General features: G+C 43.2%; 1 protein-coding gene across 2 annotated transcripts in view; it reads left to right on the forward strand.

Moving 5' to 3' along the window:
• The window catches only part of cops4 (COP9 constitutive photomorphogenic homolog subunit 4 (Arabidopsis)), a 54,971-nt gene extending 31,929 nt beyond the window's left edge, over positions 1-23,042 (forward strand). For both annotated transcript variants that reach the window (XM_055639484.1, XM_055639492.1), the window contains exons 9-10: positions 18,373-18,457; positions 22,439-23,042. In XM_055639484.1, the coding sequence (XP_055495459.1) occupies positions 18,373-18,457; positions 22,439-22,572 (219 nt within the window). In that variant the 3' untranslated portion in view covers positions 22,573-23,042. The remainder of the gene's footprint in view (positions 1-18,372; positions 18,458-22,438) is intronic.
• Positions 23,043-23,913: the final 871 nt, after the last annotated feature.

Genomic DNA, 23,913 nt, shown 5'->3' on the forward strand with positions numbered 1-23,913 from the left:
TTGTAAAATGTGTGCAGGATAGTTTTTTGCAGCAATACATAGAAGTACCTACTAGAGAAGGGTAAGTGCTGGACCTCCTGTTAGGAAATGAGACGGGCCAGGTGGCAGAGGTATGCGTTGGGGAACAGTTCGGGACCAGTGATCACAATACCATTAGTTTCAATATAATTATGGAGAGGGTCAGAACTGGACCTAGGGTTGAGATTTTTGATTGGAGAAAGGCTAACTTTGAGGAGATGCGAAAGGATTTAAAGGGAGTAAATTGGGACAGTTTGTTTTATGGGAAAGATGTGGAAGAGAAATGGAGGACATTTAAAGGTGAAATTTTAAGAGTCCAGAATCTTTATGTCCCTGTTCGGTTGAAAGGAAATAGTAAAAATTGGAAAGAGCCATGGTTTAAAAGGGAAATTGGACACTTGGTTCGGAAAAAGAGGGAGATCTACAATAATTATAGGCAGCATGGAGTAAATGAGGTGCTTGAGTATAAAGAATGTAAAAAGAATCTTAAGAAAGAAATTAGAAAAGCTAAAAGAAGATATGAGGTTGCTTTGGCAAGTAAGGTGAAAGTAAATCCAAAGGGTTTCTACAGCTATATTAATAGCAAAAGGATAACGAGGGATAAAATTGGTCCATTAGAGAGTCAGAGTGGACAGCTATCTGCAGAGCCAAAAGAGATGGGGGAGATATTGAACAATTTATTTTCTTCGGTATTCACCAAGGAGAAGGATATTGAATTATGTGAGGTAAGGGAAACAAGTAGAGTAGCTATGGAAACTATTTGATTCAAAGAAGAGGAAGTACTGACACTTTTGAAAAATATAAAAGTGGATAAGTCTCCAGGTCCGGACAGGATATTCCCTAGGACATTGAGGGAGTAAAGGAACCGCCAGGAAGTAGTGACCATAATATGATACGTTTTAATCTGCAATTTGAGAGGGAGAAGGTTAAATCAGAAGTGTCAGTAATGCAGTTGAACATGGTGACCACGAAGGCATGTGAGGGGCTGGCCAAGGTCGACTGGAAAAGAATCCTAGCAGGAATGACAGTGGAACAGCAATGCAGGCATTTCTGGGCATAATCCAGAAGATGCAGGATCATTTCATTCCAAAGGAGAGGAAGAAAGATTCTAAGGGGAGTAAGAGGCAACTGTGGCTGACAAGGGAAGTTATGGATGGAATAAAACTAAAACTATGTGCATAACATAGCAAAGAGCAGCGGGAAGCCAGAGGATTGGGAAACTTTCAAAGGGACAACAGAAGGTACCAAAAAGAGCAATACAGGGTGAAAAGATTAAGTACGAGGGTAAGCTTGCCAAGAATATAAAGGATAGTAAAAGCTTCTTTAGCTTTGTTAAGAGAAAAAGATTGGTAAAGACAAATGTGGGACCTTTGAAGGCAGAAACAGGTGAAATTATTATGTGGAACAAGGAAATGGCAGAGAGTTGAACAGGTGTTTTGTTTGTGTCTTCCTTAGTGAAGATAGAACCAATCTCCCAGATGTACTAGAGGACAGAGGATCTAGGGAGACAGAGGAACTGAAATAAATTTGCATTAGGTGAGAAATAGTATTGGGTAGACTGATGGTACTGAAGGCTGATAAATCCCCAGGGCCTGATGGTCTGCATCCCAGGGTACTTTAAGGAGGTGACTCTAGAAATCGTTGGATGCATTGGTGATCATTTTCCAGTGTTCTATAGATTCAGGATCAGTTCCTGTGGATTGGAGGGTAGCTAACGTTGTCCCACTTTTGCATGAAAGGAGCGAGAGAGAAAATAGGGAATTATAGACTAGTTAGCCTGACATCGGTGGTGGGGAAGATGCTGGAATCAATTATTAAAGATGTAATAATGGCGCATTTGGATAGCAATAAAATGATTGGTCCATGTCAGCATGGATTTATGAAGGTGAAATCCTGCTTGACTAATCTTCTGGAATTTTTTGTGGATGTGACAAGTAAAATGGATGAAGGAGAGGCAGTGGATGTGGCGTATCTGGACTTTCAGAAAGCCTTTGATAAGGTCCCACAGGAGATTAGCGGGCAAAATTAGATCACATGGTATTGGGGTTAGTGTATTGATATGGATAGAGAATTGGTTGGCAGACAGGAAACAAACAGTATGAATAAACGGGTCCCTGTCAGAGTGGCAGGCAGTGGCCAGTGGAGTGCCGCAAAGCTCGGTGCTGGGGCCGCATCTATTCACAATATATATTAATGATTTAGATCATGGGACTAAAAGTAACACTAGCAAGTTTGCAGATCACACAAAGCTGGGTGGCAGTGTGAACTGCAATGAGGATGCTAGGAGGTTGCAGGGTGACTTGGACAGGATGAGTGGGTGGGCAGATGCATGTTTGACGCAGTATAATGTTGATAAATGTGAGGCTATCCACTTTGGCGGCAAGAACAAGGAGCCAGATTATTATCTCAATGATGTCAGATTAGGAAAAAGGGAAGTGCAACGAGACGTGGGTGTTCTTGTGCACCAGTCACTGAAAGTAAACATGCAAGTACAGCAGGCAGTGAAGAAAGCTAATGGCATGTCAGCCTTCATAACAAGAGGATTTGAGTATAGGAGTAAAGAGGTCCTTCTGCAGTTGTACGGGGCCCTGGCGAGACCACATCTGGTGTATTATGTGCAGTTTTGGTCTCCTAATTTGAGAAAAGACATCCTTGCTATTGAGGCAGTGCAGTGTAGGGTCACAAGGTTAATCCCCGGGATGGCAGGACTGTCAATATGAGGAAAGATTGGAAAGACTGGGCTTGTATTCACTGGAATTCAGAAGGATGAGAGGGTATCTGATAGAAACATATAAAATTATAAAATGACTGGACATGCTAGATGCAGGAAAAATGTTCCCAATGTTGGACGAGTCCAGAACCAGGGGCCACAGTCTAAGAATAAAGGGGAGGCCATTTAAAACTGAGATGACAAAAAACTTTTGCACCCAGAGAGTTGTGAATTTGTGGAATTCTTTTCCACAGAAGGCAGTAGAGGCCAATTCACTGGATGAATTTAAAAGAGAGTTAGATAGAGCTCCTGGGGCTAGTGGAGCAGAATCAAGGGGAGAAGGCAGGCACGGGTTACTGATTGTGGATGATCAGCCATGATCACAATGAATGGTGGTGTTGGCTCGAAGGGCCAGATGGCCTCCTCCTGCACCTATTTTCTATGTTTCTATGGGCCTAACAGATAAGGCAGATGAGTTTAGGGCATGGATAGGTCAAGCGACTGGGACGTTGTAGCCATGACTGAAACCTGGTTAAGCGAGGGGCAGGACAGGCAGCACAATGTTCTGGGGTACAGGAGAGACAGGGGTGAGGGAAAGATGGGTGGGGGGGGGTTGCATCGTTGGTTAAGGAGGATGTCACGGCTCAGAGGTGACATTACGGACGGTTCGTCTAGTGAGGCTATATGGGTTGAGCTGAGGAACAAGAAAGGGATGATCACCTTGTTGGGGGGTGTACTACAGACCCCCGAATAGTCAACGGGAATTAGAAGAACAAATGTGCCGGGAGGTTGCAGACATCTGCAGGTCAAATAAGGTTGTTGCAGTTGGGGATTTTAACTTTCCCAATATAGACTGGGAAAATCATAGCGTGAAGGGTTTACATGGGGTGCAATTCCTCAAAAGTGTTCAGGAGAGTTTTCATGAGCAGTATGTGGAGACCCCCCACGCGTGAGAGGGCAACGCTGGATCTAGTATAGGGAAATTGGGAAGGGCAAGTTAATGAAGTGTGTGTGTGGAGGCGCCTTTTGGAACCAGTTCGATTAGGTTTAAGATAGTTATGGAAAGGGATGGAGAGAGTCCACGTGTTGAAATGCTCAACTGGGGTAAGGCCAACTGAGGGTATGCGGGAAGGTTTCGCTCAAGTTGCCTGGAGCAGGTTATTTGAGGGGAAAGAAATATCGGCCAAGTGGGATGTTTTTAAAAGAGTGCTGAAGAAAGCTCAGGATGTGTATGTCCTGAGGAGTGAAGGGGAAAACAGGCAAACGTAAGAAAGCTTGGCTGACGAGGGAAATTGAGACATTAGTCAAAAAGAAGGATGCATGGATGCAAGGGACAGGTATCAGCAGCTGGGGTCATATGCATCCCTGGAGGCGTTTCGGGAACTTAAGAGTAAACTAAAAAAGGAAATCAGAAGGGCAAAAAGGGGCTAGGAGATAGCTCTGGCGGGTAGCATTAAGGACAATCCCAAAAGATTTTATAAGTACAGAAGGGGGAAAAGGGTAACTAGCGAGAGAGTGGGACCTGTCAGGAACCAAAGCGGTCACCTCTGTGCAGCGCCACAGATAGGCAAGGTATTAAATGAGTATTTCTTCTCTGTATTCTAGGAAAAGAAGAGGAGGACATTAGTAATAGGGGACTATAGTTAGGGGGTAGGATAGGCGATTCTGTGGACGCAGTCAGGAGACCCGGATGGTAGTTTGCCTCCCTGGTGCCAGGGTCAGGGATGTGTCTGAACGTGTCCAAGATATCCTGAAATGGGAGTGAGAGGAGCCTGAGGTCGTGGTACATAAAGGTACCAACGACATAGGTAGAAAAAGAGAAGAGGTCCTGAAAGGAGCATTTAAGGAGTTAGGAAGAGAGTTAAGGAGAAGGACTGCAAATGTAACAATCTCAGGATTACTGCCTGTGCCACGCGACAGTGAGAGTAGTAATGGAGCGAGGTGGAGGATAAATGCGTGGCTGAGGGACTGGTGCAGTGAGCATGGATTCAAGTTTCTGGATCATTGGGACCTCTTTTGGGGAAGGTGTGACCTGTACAGAAAGGACGGGTTGCACTTGAACCTGAGGGGGACCAATATCCTGGCGGGGAGATTTGCAAAGGCTACTGGGGAGACTTTAAACTAGAACGGTTGTGGGGGAGGGACTCAAATACGGAAAGCTAGCAGTCAGTGTGTGAGGCAGGAGGCAGAGAAGGGTAGCACTCTGACCCAAAATGTAGGGGAGAGAGAAAAAAAAGACAATAAACAGAGAATAAGAGAGGGTGGGTTTCTTAAATGTGTATATTTTAATGCTAGGAGCATTGTAAGAAAGGTGGATGAACTTAGAGCCTGGATTGACACCTGGAAGTATGATGTTGTGGCGATCAGTGAAACATGGTTGCAGGAGGGCTGTGATTGGAAACTAAATATTCCAGGATTTCGTTGCTTCAGGTGAGATAGAATTGGAGGGGCAAGAGGTGGAGGTGTTGCATTGCTTATCAGGGAAGATATTAGAGCAGTGCTTTGGCAGGATAGATTAGAGGGCTTGTCTAGGGAGGCTATTTGGGTGGAACTGAGAAATGGGAAAGGGGTAGCAACACTTATAGGGGTGTATTATAGACCGCCAAATGGGGAGCGAGAATTGGAAGAGCAAATATGTAAGGAGATCGCAGATATTAGTAGTAAGCACAAGGTAGTGATTGTGGGAGATTTCAATTTTCCACACGTGGACTGGGAAACACATTCTGTAAATGGGCTGGATGGTTTGGAGTTTGTAAAATGTGTGCAGGATAGTTTTTTGCAGCAATACATAGAGGTACCTAATAGAGAAGGGCCTCCTGTTAGGAAATGAGACGGGTCAGGTGGCAGAGGTATGTGTTGGGGAACAGTTCGGGTCCAGTGATCACAATACCATTAGTTTCAATATAATTATGGAGAGGGACAGAACTGGACCTAGGATTGAGATTTTTGATTGGAGAAAGGCTAACTTTGAGGAGATGCGAAAGGATTTAAAGGAGTGAACTGGGACATTTTGTTTTATGGGAAAGATGTGGAAGAGAAATGGAGGACATTTAAAGGGGAAATTTTAAGAGTCCAGAATCTTTATGTCCCTGTTTGGTTGAAAGGAAATAGTAAAAATTGGAAAGAGCCATGGTTTTCAAGGGAAATTGGACACTTGGTTCGGAAAAAAGAGAGCGATCTACAATAGGCAGCATGGAGTAAATGAGGTGCTTGAGGAGTATAAAGAATGTAAAAAGAATCTTAAGAAAGAAATTAGAAAAGCTAAAAGAAGATTAAGGGGTTGGACAGGCTGGATGCAGGAAGATTGTTCCCGATGTTGGGGAAGTCCAGAACAAGGGGTCACAGGATAAGAGGAGAATCTTTTAGGACCGAGATGAGGAAAACATTTTTCACACAGAGAGTGGTGAATCTCTGGAATTCTCTCCTGCAGAAGGTAGTTGAGGCCAGTTCATTGACTATATTTAAGAGGGAGTTAGATGTGGCCCTTGTGGCTAAAGGGATCAGGGGGTATGGAGAGAAGGCAGGTACAGGATACTGAGTTGGATGATCAGCCATGATCATATTGAATGGCGGTGCAGGCTCGAAGGGCCGAATGGCCTACTCCCGCACCTAATTTTCTATGTTTCTATGTAAGATATGAGGTTGCTTTGGCAACTAAGGTGAAAGTAAATCCAAAGTGTTTCTACAGCTATATTAATAGCAAAAGGATAACGAGGGATAAAATTGGTCCATTAGAGAGTCAGAGTGGACAGCTATCTGCAGAGCCAAAAGAGATGGGGGAGATATTGAACAATTTATTTTCTTCGGTATTCACCAAGGAGAAGGATATTGAATTATGTGAGGTAAGGGAAACAAGTAGAGTAGCTATGGAAACTATTTGATTCAAAGAAGAGGAAGTACTGACACTTTTGAAAAATATAAAAGTGGATAAGTCTCCAGGTCCGGACAGGATATTCCCTAGGACATTGAGGGAATTTAGTGTAGAAATATCAGGGGCTATGACAGGAATATTTCAAATGTCATTAGAAAGGGGAATAGTGCCGGAGGATTGGCGTACTGCGCATGTTGTTCCATTGTTTAAAAAGGGGTCTAAGAGTAAACCTAGCAATTATAGACCTGTTAGTTTGACGTCAGTGGTGGGCAAATTAATGGAAAGGATACTTAGAGATAATATATATAAGCATCTGTATAAACAGGGTCTGATTAGGAACAGTCAACATGGATTTGTGCCTGGAAGGTCATGTTTGACTAATCTTCTTGAATTTTTTGAAGAGGTTACTCGGGAAATTGATGAGGCTAAAGCAGTGGATGTTGTATATATGGACTTCAGTAAGGCTTTTGAGAAGGTTCCTCATGGAATGTTGGTTAAGAAGGTTCAATTGTTGGGTATTAATGGTGGAGTAACAAGATGGATTCAAAAGTGGCTTAATGGGAGATGCCAGAGAGAAATGGTGGATGGCTGTTTGTCAGGTTGGAGGCCAGTGACTAGTGGGGTGCCACAGGGATCTGTGTTGGGTGCTTTGTTGTTTGTCATGTACATCAATGATCTGGATGATGGTGTGGTAAATTGGATTAGTAAGAATGCAGATGATAGTAAGATAGGTGGTGTGGATAATGAAGTAGATTTTCAAAGTCTACAGAGAGATTCAGACATATGGAGTTTAATGCTGATAAGTGTGAGGTGCTACATCTTGGCAGGACAAATCAAAATAGGAAGTACATGGTAAATGGTAGTGAATGGAGGAATGCAGTTGAACAGAGGGATCTAGGAATAACTGTGCACAGTTCCCTGAAGGTGGAATCTCATGTAGACAGGGTGGTAAAGAAAGCTTTTGGTGTGCTGGCCTTTATAAATCAGAGCATTGAGTATAGAAGTTGGGATGTAATGTTAAAATTGTACAAGGCATTGGTGAGGCCAATTCTGGAGTATGGTGTACAATTTTGGTCGCCTAATTATAGGAAGGATGTCAACAAAATAGAGAGAGTACAGAGTAGATTTACTAGAATGTTGCCTGGGGTTCAGCAACTAAGTTACAGAGAAAGGTTGAACAAGTTAGGTCTTTATTCTTTGGAGCGCAGAAGGTTAAGGGGGGACTTGATAGAGGTCTTTAAAATGATGAGAGGGATAGACAGAGTTGACGTGGATAAGCTTTTCCTACTGAGAGTAGGAAAGATTCAAACAAGAGGACATGACTTCAGAATTAAGGGACAGAAGTTTAGGGGTAATATGAGGGGGAACTTCTTTACTCAGAGAGTGGTAGCGGTGTGGAATGAGCTTCCAGTGGAAGTGGTGGAGGCAGGTTCGATTTTATCATTTAAAAATAAATTGGATAGTTATATGGACGGGAAAGGAATGGAGGGTTATGGTCTGTGCAGGTAGATGGGACTAGGGGAGAATAAGTGTTCGGCATGGACTAGAAGGGCCGAGATGGCCCGTTTCCGTGCTGTAATTGTTATTGGTTATTTACCAAGGAGAAAGGCAGTAGGATGGAGGAAATTGGAGCAGTCACTGGAAGTGTTTTGAGAGCAGTCAGGGTTATCGCCGAATGAGTATTGAAGGTACTGTCGTGTTTGAAGGTAGACAAATCTGCAGGGCCTGATCAGATATATTCGAGGACATTGCGGGAAACTAGAGTGGAAATTGCAGCAGCCCTGGTTGAAATTTACAAGTCGTCCTTTAATTTACTGGTGGGTGGCAAATGTTGTGCTTCTTTTCAAGAAGGACTGCAGGGAATATGCTGGGAACTTTAGGCCGGTGAGCTTAACATCTGTAGTTAGTAAGTTATTGGAGAGTATTCTGAGGGATAGGATATACAGGCATTTGGATGGGCAAGGGCTGATTTGCGATAGTCAGCATGGTTTTGTAAATGAAAGGTTGTGTCTCACAAATCTGATTGATTTTTTTGAAAACATCACCAAAAAGGTTAATGAGGGCAAAGCTGTAGATGTAGTATACATGGATTTCATTAAAGCATTCGACAAGGTTCCGCATGGTAGGTTGCTCTGCAAGGTTAGATCGTATGGGATCCAAGAGATAGCTGAATGGATAGCAAATTGGCTCTATGGAAGGAAGCAGAGGGTGATGGTGGAAGGTTGCTTCTCGGACTGGAGGCCTGTGACTAGTGGCGTGCCTCAGGGTTCAGTGCTGGGCCCGTTACTGTTTGTCATCTACATCAATGATTTGGATGAGAACATAAAGAACACAATTAACCAGTTTGCTGATGATACAAAAGTGAGTGGTTATGCAGATAGTAAAGATGGTTATGAAAGATTGCAGCAAGATCTGGATCGATTGGTCAGGTGGGCGGAGGAAAATTTTGATGGACTTTGATACCGAAAAGTGTGTGGTGTTGCATTTTGGGACGTTGAACAAAGGCAGGACCTACACAGTAAATGGTGGGTCTCTGGGTAGTGTTGTAGAGCAGACGGATCTAGGAGTACAGGTGCATGGTTCCTTGAAGGTCCAGTCGCAGGTGGATAAGGTGGTCAAAAAGGCTTTTGGCACTTTGGCCTTCATCAGTCAGTATTGAGTATAGAAGTTGAGAGGTCATCTGCAGTTGTATAAGACGTTGGTGAAACCGCATTTCCTGTGCCCTCCATAATGTTTGGGACAAAGACCCATCATTTATTTATTTGCCTCTGTACTTCACAATTTAAGATTTGGAACAGAAAAAAAAATTACATTTGGTTAAAACGCACATTGTTAGGTTTTAATCAATGCCATTTTTATACATTTTGGTTTCACCATGTAGAAATTACAGAAGTGTATATACTTATACATAGACCCCCCCACACACACACATTTCAGGGCACCATAATGTTTGGAACACAGCAATGTCATGTAAATGAAACTAGTCATGTTTAGTATTTTGTTGCATATCCTTTGCATGCAATGACTGCTTGAAGTCTGCAATTCATGAACATCACCAGTTGCTGGGTGTCTTCTCTGGTGATGTTCTGCCAGGCCTGTATTGCAGCCATCTTTAGCTTATGCTTGTTTTGGGGGCTAGTCCCCTTCAGTTTTCTCTTCAGCATATAAAAGGCAGGCTAAATTGGGTTCAGATCCGGTGATAGACTTGGCTACTCAAGAACTGACCATTTTTTAGCTTTGAAAAACTCCTTTGGTGCTTTAGCAGTATGTTTGGGATCATTGTCTTGCTGTAGAATGAACCGCGGGCAATGAGTTTTGAGGCATTTGTTTGAACTTGAGCAGATAGGTTGTGTCTATACACTTCAGAATTCATTATGCTACTACCATCAGCTGTTGTATCATCAATGAAGATAAGTGAGCCAGTACTTTCAGCAGCCATACATGCCCAGCCCATAACACCCCCACCACCGTGTTTCATAGATGTGGTAGTATGCTTTGGATGTTGGGGAATTCCATCTCTCCTCCATAATTTGCTGTTGCCATCACTCTGATATAAGTTAATCTTCGTCTCATCTGTCCACAAGACCTTTTTCCAAAACTGCTCTTTTAAGTACTTGGCAAACCGTAACCTGGCCATCCTATTTTTACGGCTAACCAGTGGTTTGTATCTTGCAGTGTAGCCTCTTGTATTTCTGTTCATGAAGTCTTCTGCAGACAGTGGTCATTAACAAATCCACACCTGACTCCTGAAGAGTGTTACTGATCTGTCAGACAGGTGTTTGGGGATTTTTCTTTATTATAGAGAGAATTCTTCTGTCAGCAGTTGTGGGTGTCTTCCTTGGCCTGCCAGTCCCTGTGTGATTAGTAAGCTCACCAGTGCTCTCTTTCTTCTTAATGATGTTCCAAACAATTGATTTTGGTAAGCCGAAGGTTTGGCTGGTGTCTCTAACAGTTTTATTCTTGTTTCTCAGACTCACAATGGCTTGTTTTACTTTCATTGGTACAAATTTGGTCCTCATGTTAATAAACAGTAATAAAAGGTTCCAAAGGTGATGGAAAGACGAGGTGCTGAATGCTCATTTATACCTGCATGAAGGAGGCAATTAAACACACCTGAGCAATTACAAACACCTGCGAAGCCGTGTGTCCCAAACATTATGGTGCCCTGAAATGGGGGGACAATGTATAAACACAGCTGTAATTTCTACATGGTGAAACCAAAATGTATAAAAATGGCCTTTATTGAAATCTGACAATGTGCACTTTAACCGCATATGATTTTTTTCTATTACAAATCTAAAATTGTGTAATACAGAAGCAAATAAATAAATGATGGGTCCTTGTCCCAAACATTATGGAGGGCACTGTGGAATATTGTGCTCAGTTCTGGGCACCATGTTATAGGTAAGATATTGTCAAGCTTGAAAGGGTTCAGAAAAGATTTACAAGGATGTTGCCAGGACTATAGGCTGTGAGCTATTGGGCGAGGTTGAGTAGGCTGGATCTCTATTGCTTGGAGCGCAGGAGGATGAGGGGTGATCCTTATAAAGGTGCACAAAATCATGAGAGGGATAGATTGGGTAGATGCACAGTCTTTTGCCCAGAGTTGGGGAATTGAGGACCAGAAGACATAGGTTCAAGGTGAAGGGGAAAAGATTTAATAGGAATCCAAGGGGTAACTTTTTCACACAAATGGTGGTGGGTGTATGGAACAAGCTGCCAGAGGAGGTAGTTGAGGCTGGAACTATTCCATCGTTTAAGAAACAGTTAGACAGGAAAATGTATAGTACAGGTTTGGAGGGATATGGACAAAACGCAGGCAAGTGGGACTAATGTAGCAGGGACATTGTTGGCCGGTGTGGGCGAGTTGGGACGAAGGGCCTGTTTCCACACTGTATATGTGACTATGAGTATAATTAGGCCATTTGGCCCATCAAGTCTACTCCCACCATTCAGTCATGGCTGATGTATCCCTCCCTCCTAACTCCATTCTCCTGCTTTCTCACCATAACTTCTGTCTACGCTTGGTCTCGCCGAAGTAAAATAGGTCACATCGGGACTTTATGCAGTAGATGAAGTTAAAGGGCGTGCATGTGAATCTCTGTCTCACCTGGATGGACTGCTGGGGTCCCTGGATAGAGGCGAGGGAAGAGGTATAGGGACATGTCTTACATCTCATGTGGTTATAGGGGAAAGTATCTGGGGAGGGGGTGATTTTGGTGGGAATGGATGGGTGAACCAAGGAATTGCAGAGAGAGCAGTCTCAGTTAAAGGTGGAAGGAGTAGGGATGGTGGGATGTAACCAGTGGTGGGATGATGTTGGAGGTGACAGAAATGTCGGTGGATGGTGTGTTGGATGCAGAGGCTGGTGAGGTATAAGGTGAAGACCAGGGGAACTCTATCCTTGTTCTGTTTGTGGGGATGGGGAGCGAAAGCAGAACTATAGGATATAGAGGAGACTAGAGTGAGGGATCCATCTATGACAGCAGGGGGGAAGCTAGAAATTGAAAGTTAGCGTGTGAGATGTCTCGGATATAGTTCGGCAAAGATTGGAGAAGGGCATAGGATGGAATCAAGGTATTTGGAGTTGAGCTCGGTGGGGCAGAAGGAGGCGGAGACTATGGGTCTGCGGGAACGTTGAGTTTGGAGGCTGTGGAGGGGAGATTGCTTGTGGTGATGTGATCAGCAGCAGTCTGGGAGATGAGGGTCTGTAAGGTCATGGTCAAGGGGTAGGTATGAGGAGGTGTCTGAGAGCTGTCAGTATGGTAGAGGTCAGCCTCCCTGACTACAATGGCACCTCCCTTATTGACATTGTCGGGATTGTTGCTGTGTGATTGAAGGGCTGTATGCTCAGAGGGGTGAATTTGGAGTGGGTAAGGGAAGTAGAAAAGTCAAGACCGTTGATGTCACGCCAGCAGTTGGAAATAAATAGGTCCAAAAAGGGTAGAAGGCCGGCAGAGGTAGTCCATGACAAGGAGGAATGATGGGAACGTGAGAAAGGGTTATCACTGGGCAGCGAAAACAACAACAGATAAAGGCCTGGAGGTGGAGGCAACAGGAGAGCTGAACATCACGGCAGGATCAGAACTCATTGAGGTGGGCGTAGGGGTATGTACATAAGTCCTCTGCTGAGTGAGGCCTGACAGTTCTGCATCAGCAGGAGGTCGGAGGTATGGTGAAAGAGGTGATCCATCAGGAGGAGCAGTTATGGGGTCTGGGGACAGAAAGGGATGAATTCACTATCGCCGCTGCAATTTCCCTGTGTCCGCTGCACCTGCTCCCAAGTTGAGGTTTTCCAATCCGGAACCTTGGAGATGTCCTCTTTAGTAAACGTGGTTCCTTCGTGCTGTCATAGACAGACCCCTCACCTGCGTTTCCTGTGTCCTGTAGTTCTGCTCTCGCTCCTCTTCCCCCCAGAACGATAGAGATCCCTGGGTCCTCACCTTTCACCCTACTCGCCTCTGCGTTCAACACATCATCTTCCCTCATCCTTTCCCACCCAAACAACCCCATCCCCAGGCATTGTCCTCTGCAAACACAGGAGATGATTCACGTCCCGATAACTTCTCCAGCACCTCCATCCAGGGTCCCCAGCGGTCCTTCCAGGTGAAACACAGGATCACATGCACCTCCTCTAACCTTGCCTACTGCATCCAGTGATCCCCATGTGATTTCCTGTATGTTGGTGACCACTTCACTGAAAACATGTGCTTGGTCCACCAAGGCCTACTGGATCTCATTTGCCATCCATTGTCACTGCTAGAATGAGACCACACGCAAAGAGGAAGAACGGCACCTCCTATTCCATTTGAGTAGCTTCCAACCCAATGAACATTGAATTTCCGATTTTAGGTAACTACAACCCTCCTTTCCCCCCCACACTTTCTCGCCTGTGACCCACCAGGACATCTGCCAATTTCTCCCCACACATCTTCATTCCTTCCTCTAGCTTCATAATTCACTGCTTCAATTTTTTTTGTCTCACATTTTCTGTCTTTTCATCTCTGGCTTTTGCCCAACTATCTATCTATCAAACACACCTCTCGCCCGTATCCATTGATCACTTGCCAGGATTTGTCCTTCGCCTCCTCTCTTCCAACTCTCTCCCACCCGTCCCCTCCTCACAATCAGTCTGAAGGGTCCCGACCCACAACGTCACCTGTCCATGTTCTCCAGTCATGCTGCCTGACCCACTGAGTTATTCAAGCACTGTGTCTTTTTTTGTAAAGCAGCATCTGCAGTACCTTGTTTCTACCTAATATTTACCTCATGCCCGAAATCAGGAATTTTGTTTATCATGAGTCAAGATATCATTCTTGATTTTGTCCATATCTTTCAATTTATCATATCTGCTGTATTTCACTGGATCCACATTTATAATTGTCTAATTTAACCTGCATCTGTTGTTTATTTCCCCTTCCATCTCCAGAGCCATGTTCACAATGTTAACCTTTTATTTTGTTATCTTAGTGTCATTATAAGCTTTGAGATACTTACTAATATCCTTCTAGATAATTCTGATTATGTTTTTATTACATTTGCCGACATTATCTTAGAAATGAAAGTGATTAGACATAGATCAATGTGACTGATATCAATGGTAGAAGCTGGTAACAAACTCGAGGTCTGCTGACTGAAAGTGCGGCAAAGTTTCCACTTTTATTGCAAACACGTTGTGTGCTGCACCTCAGTAAATAAGATAATACGATACATCACAAGGCCTCTTCTTCATGGGATAATCCATATAGATCAGTCTGCGGGCCAAAAAACAGAAATATGCATTACTCCAAAATTGATGTTTTCGTCAATCTGCATCTTTAGGGTTGGTTGAATCCTATAAAGTGATGAAGGAAATGAAATGTTAGTATGACATAGGTTGGGGAACTATAGTCTGGAGCTTGTACCTGACTTTTCCGGGCATATTGCAATTAGGCATAAGGGAATTATACTGTACTATTCTGACAAAATCAATCGGCTTTTAGTAATTTCATACTTAATAAACCATGTGTTATCTAAAATGAATTTTTGAGAGTATTTTGCTCCGCTGCTGGTTTGTGCTATATTTTTATAACAAATGCAATATTATGACCATATTTATTTGTTAATTGTGAGTTAGCAATAGGATGGTAAGCAGGAATATGAAAGGATTTTGATGGCTGTGAAGGTTTTCCAGATCAGACTAATTACAGGTTAGTTCCTGATATGTTTTTTCTGATTTACAAGTTATAGGAGTAGAATTAGGCCATTCGGCCCATCGAGTCTACTTGGCTGTGTTTTTTATTTTCAAGTTGCAAAAGCCTTCATGTGTGGATGTGACATTTTCTGAGAGCCATTTTGATGTCCTCAGGAATTCTGGGCATACTGGTTTCTCCCTGACCCGAGTGCATTGGTAGGCATTCCTGTGTAAGATGACATTCGTGGATGAATGAGCACCATGCACACAGACAATGACAAGCTGATGAAGAAGCAAGGATTTCAGCAAGAAGCTGGTTCTAACTTAAATGTTTGGGGAGCAACTCTGATACCTGAATTCACCAGCATCCTCAGTGAACTCACAGAAGTCTGCCACTTCCACAGCCAAGATCAGGGCAGGAACTGCACTTCATGAAATAACATTAAATTTCAGTTTCCTTTGCCTGGAGCAGTCAGAGAACATGCAGGTTCACTTTCACTTGGTGCTTCCTTCATCGGATGGATTGAATGCACACTGTTTTATGCGACTTTACATGACAACTCTAATTACTGGAGTTGAAATGGATCTTTCCCCTGGGATGCTTTAATGTTAATCACATGTAGCACATATCAGCCCATAGCGCATTTCATAGCAAAAGGATTTGAGTATAGGAGCAGGGAGGTTCTGCTGCAGTTGTACAGGGTCTTGGTGAGACCACACCTGGAGTATTGTGTACAGTTTTGGTCTCCAAATCTGAGGAAGGAAATTATTGCCATAGAGGGAGTGCAGAGAAGGTTCACCAGACTGATTCCTGGGATGTCAGGACTTTCTTATGAAGAAAGACTGGATAGACTCGGATTGTACTCGCTAGAATTTAGAATATTGGGGGGGGGTCTTATAGAAACTTACAAAATTCTTAAGGGATTGGACAGGCTAGATGCAGGAAGATTGTTCCCGATGTTGGGGAAGTCCAGGACAAGGGGTCACAGCTTAAGGATAGAGGGGAAATCCTTTAGAACCGAGATGAGAAGAACATTTTTCACGCAGAGAGTGGTGAATCTCTGGAACTCTCTGCCACAGAAGGTAGTTGAGGCCAGTTCATTGGCTATATTTAAGAGGGAGTTAGATGTGGCCCTTGTGGCTAGAGGGATCAGGGGGTATGGAGAGAAGGCAGGTACGGGATACTGAGTTGGATTATCAGCCATGATCATATTGAATGACTCGAAGTGCCGAATGGCCTACTCCTGCACCTATTTTCTATGTTTCTATCAGTAAAAGCATACGGTGGTATTCATGCTAACTTCATTTTGCATCAGCATGCTGTATGAACAATATTTGAACCAGATACAAAGTGTACAGGGATAAACCACTGCCATTGTGATAGGATACTTCTGCTGCCAGAGTCACCATAGAGAAGTCCCAGAGTACTCAGTGGTGTCAGAGTTGTGGTAATTTGCTGTTCGTCCCCAACATCATGATCCAAGAGCTCTTGCTTTCCATTTTACACATTGACATAAAAAAAAGACACATAAAGAATTGGAATATGGCTTCCAAATGTTAATGTTTGTGCGAAAGGCAGATATTTATATTAGTTAGGGTTTTAGTACAAGGACACCTGGCATCATCATTACTTTTGACAGAAACTTACTTCATATGAAATGTTTTCTGATATTTGCCTAGCATTAATTTTTTGATTAATCAGCTTGTAATTAACAAAATTGACATTACTATTTTCAGCACTGAAACAATCTCAATGTCAGTAAGACGAAAGAGCTAGTTTGACACAAAACACTGGAGTAAGTCAGCGGGACAGGCAGCATCTCTGGAGAACAGGAATGGGTGACGTTTCAGGTCATCCAACAGAAAGTGTTCCATATGATTTTAGGCCAACGCAGGGCGATATGTAGTTAAACCAGGGATTTTAACTCAACCAGATTTCTCTGAATGTGAAACAGCAGTTGTTGAGCATAAAAGATGGGCTCATGTTATCGCATTCATTTAATGTATTATCTTTTATGCATCCCTTATTTTGTCTGAAGTTGGCTGGAAGTGAAAAGGTGCAGGTCAAAGGTTTCAAAGGTCTTTTATTGTCACGTGTACCATCCACCACAGTGGATTCCCCACATTCCTCACCGTGATGGAAGGCAATAAAGTCTAATCTTCCCTCATTTTTCTCCCGCGGTTGGGGCAGTTGATCGGGGTGATCGAAGCTTTGGCAGCCAGCGGTCGAAGCCCCCTCGTCGGGGCGGTCGAAGCTCCTGCGGCTTGGAGTTCCCGAAGTCGGTCTCTGACCAGAGACCATGGGCTCCACGATATTAAAGTCCGCAGTGGAGCTCAGAGGTCGATCCCTGGCAAAGGAATCGCGGGCTCCGCGATGATCAAGAAGACTTTTGGTGCATGTTCGTTCATCAGAGTATAGAAGTTATCTTTCACACAGAGGGTGGTGGGTTTATAGAACAGGCTGCCAGAGGATGTGGTTGAGGCAGGACATTTAGACAGGTACATAGATAGAAGTTTGGAGGTTGTGGAGTTGGGGTTAACACCAGATTCAGCAATGAACACATCACCACTTGCTGTGTAGTGAACTCACCGGATATATTTTATTTACAGTAGTAAGGAAGTCCAGGGTTGCATGGAGGCAAGTCCCTCGCTGTCAAGGCACATAGGCAGTGGCACTCTCAGGCTTATCCCAACAGCTCAGTCCTGGTATTGAAGGAGGAGGTGTGATGATCTCAGGTTTCTCCCTGTAGTTCACCTTTGCCCCTCGAGAAGGTGCTGGCAGTCTCAGGTTTATCCTGGCGGCTCAGTCTTTGCCTCTGTGTGGGTGCAGTCCCCCATAGTATGTAGGCAAGAAGAGGCTCTGGCCACTCAGTCTTAGCCTCAGTAGAGGTGCCGGCTCTCTAGGGCTTCTTCTCAGCAGCTCAGTCTTATTTGAACCTGCAACAGGGGACACACAGCTAGCAGAGTAGCACCACACTTGGGCAGGTGGGCAGGGTAGATGGGGCATCTTGGCTGGCTTGGGCAAGTTGGGCCAAAATGCCTGTTTCATTGCTGTTTGACTATTGACTCCTATTTATCATTGATTGCATAACATCTGAAATTGTCTATAGTGGGAGACTTGCTTCATTATAATTATTATATTTATCAGTATCTAACAATATAACACCTTTGCACACATCGAGTCATACCACATGGGAACAGGCCCTTCAGCCCAACTTGCTTCTTAACACAGAGTGTTAGGCATTTTTATTTCATTATTTAAACATCTGGGCTTCTGCTAACAAGATGAGGAGGAGCAATTAATTTTTAGGAATGAAATTCACCAGGGAATCTTAGTTTTCTCTAGGTCGACCATTTGTGAACTTTGCCAAGTACAAAGCAAGTGACAAAATGCACAAAATTCTCTATCATATTTGTTTAATTATAGATGATTAAATGTGAAAATGTTATATTTCTTCTCTGGCACTTGGGTATTCCAAAGTGTTAATTAGTTATTTACTTGGCATGCCAACTTCTTCTCAGGTGTTGATTTGTAATGTTTTTCCTCTATCTGTGAATGTTGAAAAGATGATTTAATTGCTTTTGTACTTTCTCCACTAGGCAGAGAAAATTGCATCGCAGATGATCACTGAAGGGCGAATGAATGGATTTATTGATCAAATTGATGGAATTGTTCACTTTGAAAGTAAGTGTGTGCCTACAAACTGAATATGTTAAGTCTTTCTACAGTTCATGTTTTTATAATTCTGTGCAATGAAGAAGTGAGATCTTGTGACAGTTCAGTAAACTAATACATCACTTTGGGACTCAGAAATGTTTCATTGGCATAATCATGTAGTCAAATATGTTTTAAATGGTGAGAAGCTGAAAGGTGTTGGTGACAATAGCAATCTGGATGCCTTTCTGCACAAATCACTAAAAATTAACAAGCATGTAGAAAGGTGACATGTAGGCCTTAACTGCAAGGATATTTGATTGCAAGAATGAAGACATCTTGCTTCAATTATATCGAATGCTGATGTAACTGCACTTAGAATATTGTGTACAAGTCTGCGGTCATCCTGCCTAAGGAAGGATATATTGCCAATAGAGGGAATCCAATAAAGGGTCACCAGATTGATTCATGGCACTGGGAAAGTTTATCATATGGGGAAAAGCAGGGTAAGTATACACTCTTTGAGTTTAAGAAAAAATGAGATCTCACTAAAGCATTGGATATTCTTTCTAAGCTTGATTGTAGATGTGGGATTCATGGTTCTCCTGGCCAGGGTATCTAGGTTACAATCTAAAAATTGGAGATTGCCCATGCAGGACGAAGATGGAAAGAAATTTCTTCATTCTGAGTGATGAATCTTAGGAATTTTCCATTCAAGAAGATAGTGAAAGCTTATTCATAGAGTGATATAGTGTGGAAACAGACCCTTTGGCCCAACTTGCCCACACCGCAAACGTGTCCCAGCTACACTAGTCCCACCTGCCTGCGCTTGGTCCATATCCCTCCAAACCTGTCCTATCCATGTACCTGTCTCTTAAACTGTTTCTTAAACATTGGGATAGTCCCAGCCTCAACTACTTCATCTGGCAGCGTGTTCCATACACCCACCACCCTTTGAACCTATGTCCTCTGGTCCTTGATTCCCCTACTCTGGGCAAGAGACTGTGCATCTATATGATATATTCCTCTCATGATTTTGTGCACCTTTATAAGGATCACCCCTCATCCTCCTGCGCTCCAAGGAATAGAGACCCAGCCTACTCAACCTCTTCCTATAGCTCACACCCTCTAGTCCTGGCAACATCCTTGTAAATCTTCTCTGAACCCTTTCAAGCTTGACAATATCTTTCCTATAACATGGTGTCCAGAACTGAACACATTATTCTAAATGCGTTCTCACCAACGTCTTATACAACTGCAACATGAGTCACTGAATATATTTGAGAGTGATTGAAAGGGGAATCAAGAATTAAAGGACATAGCTTTAAGTAAGGGGGGAATGATTCAATGAGAACCTGAGGAGCAACTTTTTTTACACTGAGGGTGGTGGGTGTATGGAGCAAGCTGCCAGAGGAGGTAGTTGAGGTAGGCGCAATAACAACATTTAAAAGATATTGCACTGACCCACTGCACTGCACACTGCACTGACTCACACTGCACTGATCCACCTCGAACACCAGGGGAGCTATGTGAGGATGCTTTTCATTGACTTTAGCTCCGCCTTCAATACCATCATCCCCAGCAGCCTGGTCACCAAACTCATGGATTTAGGACTCTCCCAACCCATCTGCCTCTGGATCAAGGACTTTCTGTCTAACAGCCCCCAGACTGTCAGATTGGGCCATCACCTCTCCACCCCATCACACTCAGCACTGGCTCCCCACAGGGCTGTGTGTTGAGCCCCCTCCTCTACGCCCTCTACACCCGCGATTGTGCCCCTGCCCACTCCACCAACACCATCGTCAAGTTTGCGGACGACACGACTGTGGTTGGACGTATCTCAGGAGGAGATGAGACAGCCTACAGGGAGGAAGTCCAAAGACTGGCAGCGTGGTGTTCAGACAACAACCTCATCCTAAACACCACAAAAACAAAGGAAATTATCATAGACTTCCGTAAGAACAGTGCAGCCCCCAAACCCCTATTCATCAATGGGGATTGTGTGGAAAGGGTCTCAGACTTCAGATTCCTGGGCACACAAATTACGGAGGATCTCTCCTGGACTACAAACACCACAGCAGTCAAGAAGGCCCAGCAGCTACTCTACTTTCTGAGGATCCTCAGGAAAAACAACCTGGAGGAGAAGCTGCTGGTGTCCTTCTACCGCTGCTCCATCGAGAGTGTGCTGGCGTACTGTATAACCACATGGTATGCCAGCTGCTCTGCAGCAGACAGGAGAGCCCTTCAAAGGGTCATCAACACCGCACAAAAAATCACTGGCTGCCCACTGCCTTCCCTGAAGGACATCTTCAGCTCTCGCTGCCTTGGTAGGGCAGCCAACATCCTGAAGGACCCTTCCCACCCTGGACACAACCTGTTCCACTTGCTGCCCTCTGGCAGACGGTACAGGTCTTTCAAAACTCGCACAAGTAGACTCAGAGACAGCTTCTACCCCATAGCCATACGTGAACTTAACAATGCAAAATAAGTAATAACACTCACATTCAACTGAATGGTTCTACCTCAGCTGCTATTGTTATTTATCTGTCATTTTTTTTAATATGTATATATTTTTAACTTTTCTTATATATTTAAAATTGCTCTTGTGAGTCGCACCGTGGGATTGACTTTTAAATTTCGTTGTACCATGTGCAAAGACAATAAAGAGATTCATTAATTCATTCATTGTATGACTGGGGGCTATTCGGAGATGAAGAGAATCAATGACTATGTGGTTAGTGTAAGAAAGAGGCACAGAGAGAAAGAACCTGTCATGGAGCAGGCTTAAAGGGCCCAATGGATTATTGGTTCTATTTATAATCGTGCACTCTAAACCAACAGATGAGTTGAGTTTAGTTTATTATCATAAGGAGCTGATCGTGGACTTTAGGAGGGCACATCAAACGAGGACGTACACACCATTGAGGATAAATGGGGATACTGTGGATAGGGTGAGCTGTTTTAAATATCTGAGAGTCCACATCTCTGAGGATATGACATGGACATCACATGCCGCAGCACTCGTGAGTAAGGCAAGGCAGCGCCTTTACCACCTCGGGGAATTGAGGAAATTCAGAGTGTCTCCGAGGATCCTCCAGTGCTTCTACTCAGCGGCTGTGGAAAGCATCTTGTCCGGAAATATTACCATCTGGTTTGGGAATTGCTCTGCCCAGGCCAAGAAGTCTCTGCTGAGAGTAGTGCGTTCGGCCGAACGCACTATGGGAACTTCACTCGCCCCCCTGCAGGAACTATACATCAGGAGGTGCAACTCCAAAGCCAATAAAATCATGGGAGACCCCTTCCACCCATGCAACGGACTGTTCCAGCTGCTACGGTCAGGCAAACGCCTCCATTGCCATGCTGTGAGAACGGAGAGGTTGAGAAAGAGTTTCTTCCCAAAGGCCATTCGGACTGTAAACTATCTCACCATGGACTAACTTTACTGAACGTATTTCCTTCCAATATTTAACATGTAAAAGAATATGTGTGTGTTTATAGTTTGTTTGGTTGTTTGTTTGTCTTTTTACACAAAGTCCACGAGCATTGCCACTTTCATTTCACTGCACATCTCGTATGTGTATATAACGAATAAACTTGACTTGACTTGACGTGTACCAAGGCATAGTGAAAAGCTTTTGGTGCGTGTTAACCAAGTCAGCGGAAAGACGATCGAGCATGCTACAGTGTACAGATACACGATAAAGTGAATAACGTGAATAATAACATTTAGTGCAATATAAATTCCAGTAAAATCTGATCGTAGATAGTCGGAGGAACTCCAATGAGGTAGATAACAGCTCAAGACTGATCTTTAGTTGTTGGTAGGATGGTTCAGTTGCTTGATAGCTGGAAGGAAACTATTTCTGAACCTGGACCTGTGCGTTTTCACACTTCTGTACAACTTGTCTGATGAGAGAGGGGAGTAGACGGAGTGATCGGGGTGCCACATTGGTTATTTATTTCTGTTATTGGAATACTTGCAAGACTGATATATTTATCTTACTCTTCCAGCTCGTGAAGCTTTGCCCACATGGGACAAACAGATCCAGTCCCTTTGTTTCCAAGTAAACAATCTCCTGGAGAAGATCAGCCAGGCTGCCCCTGAGTGGACGGCACAGGCAATGGAAGCTCAGATGTCACAGTAGCATCCTGAACCATATGTATGGAATTGCAGCCACCATCATAATTCAGTTGCAACCCTCCCCTCCATATTTAAAAGATCGAATCTCATATTTCCAGAACTTATTTTGCAATTGAGGTTATTTGAAGTCTGTCTTTTTTTTTTGCAGAATAGGAAGTTAATTTTCATTGTTTCTGCATTGCACGTTGCAATATTTTCTTCGATAATCCTGGATCCATTCATAGGGGTTATCTATGAATACAGCAATTCAGATTTGTTCAGTGAATTTGGTTGCTCTTTATTGAATTCAGTTCGCTATAAAGTCTGGTTTAATTGAGAAACTGCAGAACTTCATTGTGACCCTTTATCGAAGGAAGCCAATCCAGATTGTTTGGGAATTGTTTGCCGAAGTCAGAAGACAACTACAGATTGGATCTGCACTATCACAAACGTTGTTATTCAAGAAAATAAACTCTTCCCAAAGTATGGACTGTATTACTTTGAGAATGTCCTCTTTTCCACTTAATTAACTGTTTATTAAATAATAACTTTGCTATAACATAACTATTTGTGGTTTACAGATTTCCTTTTTCAAAATAAATATAATCAAAGGTTGATTTTGGTTTTCACGATGAGTGATGCTCATATTTGTGATTGGAATGTTTACATATTAGTTGTACTAACAACTACTTTGTAAGGTTTGTTTATGTTAGGTGGCAATGGCGCCTGAGTAAAGAGACCTTACTGTTCTAAACATCAGAAAGATGACTTTGTGCCACTTTCTGCACCAACAAGTTTTAAACGTTTCTGTGAAGCGGATAATCTAGTGAATAACAGATTCAATTACCATTTTATTTACAACCTTGCTCAGTGTCACATTAACAGTACATTTTATAATTGAATCAAGAGTGTTTAATTGTCATATATTCTGAACATGGAACAATGATATTCTACTTACAGTAGCATAACAGGTTGGAAAGCACAGTACTCATAGATAAAAGAAGAAACCTAAAAATGTTCAATAAACTAAAAATAGCCCCAATTATTAGTGCAATACAAAAGCCTGAAGTCCCTAGTGCAACCATGACAGCTTAAGTTAAGTTGGTGTTTGCAGTGTTCAAGAGTCTGATGGTTGCTGGAAAGAAGCTGTTCTTGAACCTGGAGGTCATGGTTTTAAGACTCTTATATACCTTATTTCTAATGGCAGGAGTGAAATGAGAGCATGGCCAGGATAGTGTGGGTCTTTGTGTTGCTTTCTTGAAACAAACGAATATGATCCAATTTTGCAGATGATAAGTTAATGCTAATTATCCACAGGTTTGGTATATGATTCAATTTGTGGAGCTCCACAGGTAGTAATAGCACC

The sequence above is a fragment of the Leucoraja erinacea genome, chromosome 1 (assembly GCF_028641065.1).
Source record: "Leucoraja erinacea ecotype New England chromosome 1, Leri_hhj_1, whole genome shotgun sequence".
In the NCBI taxonomy this organism is placed as follows: Eukaryota; Metazoa; Chordata; class Chondrichthyes; order Rajiformes; family Rajidae; genus Leucoraja; species Leucoraja erinaceus.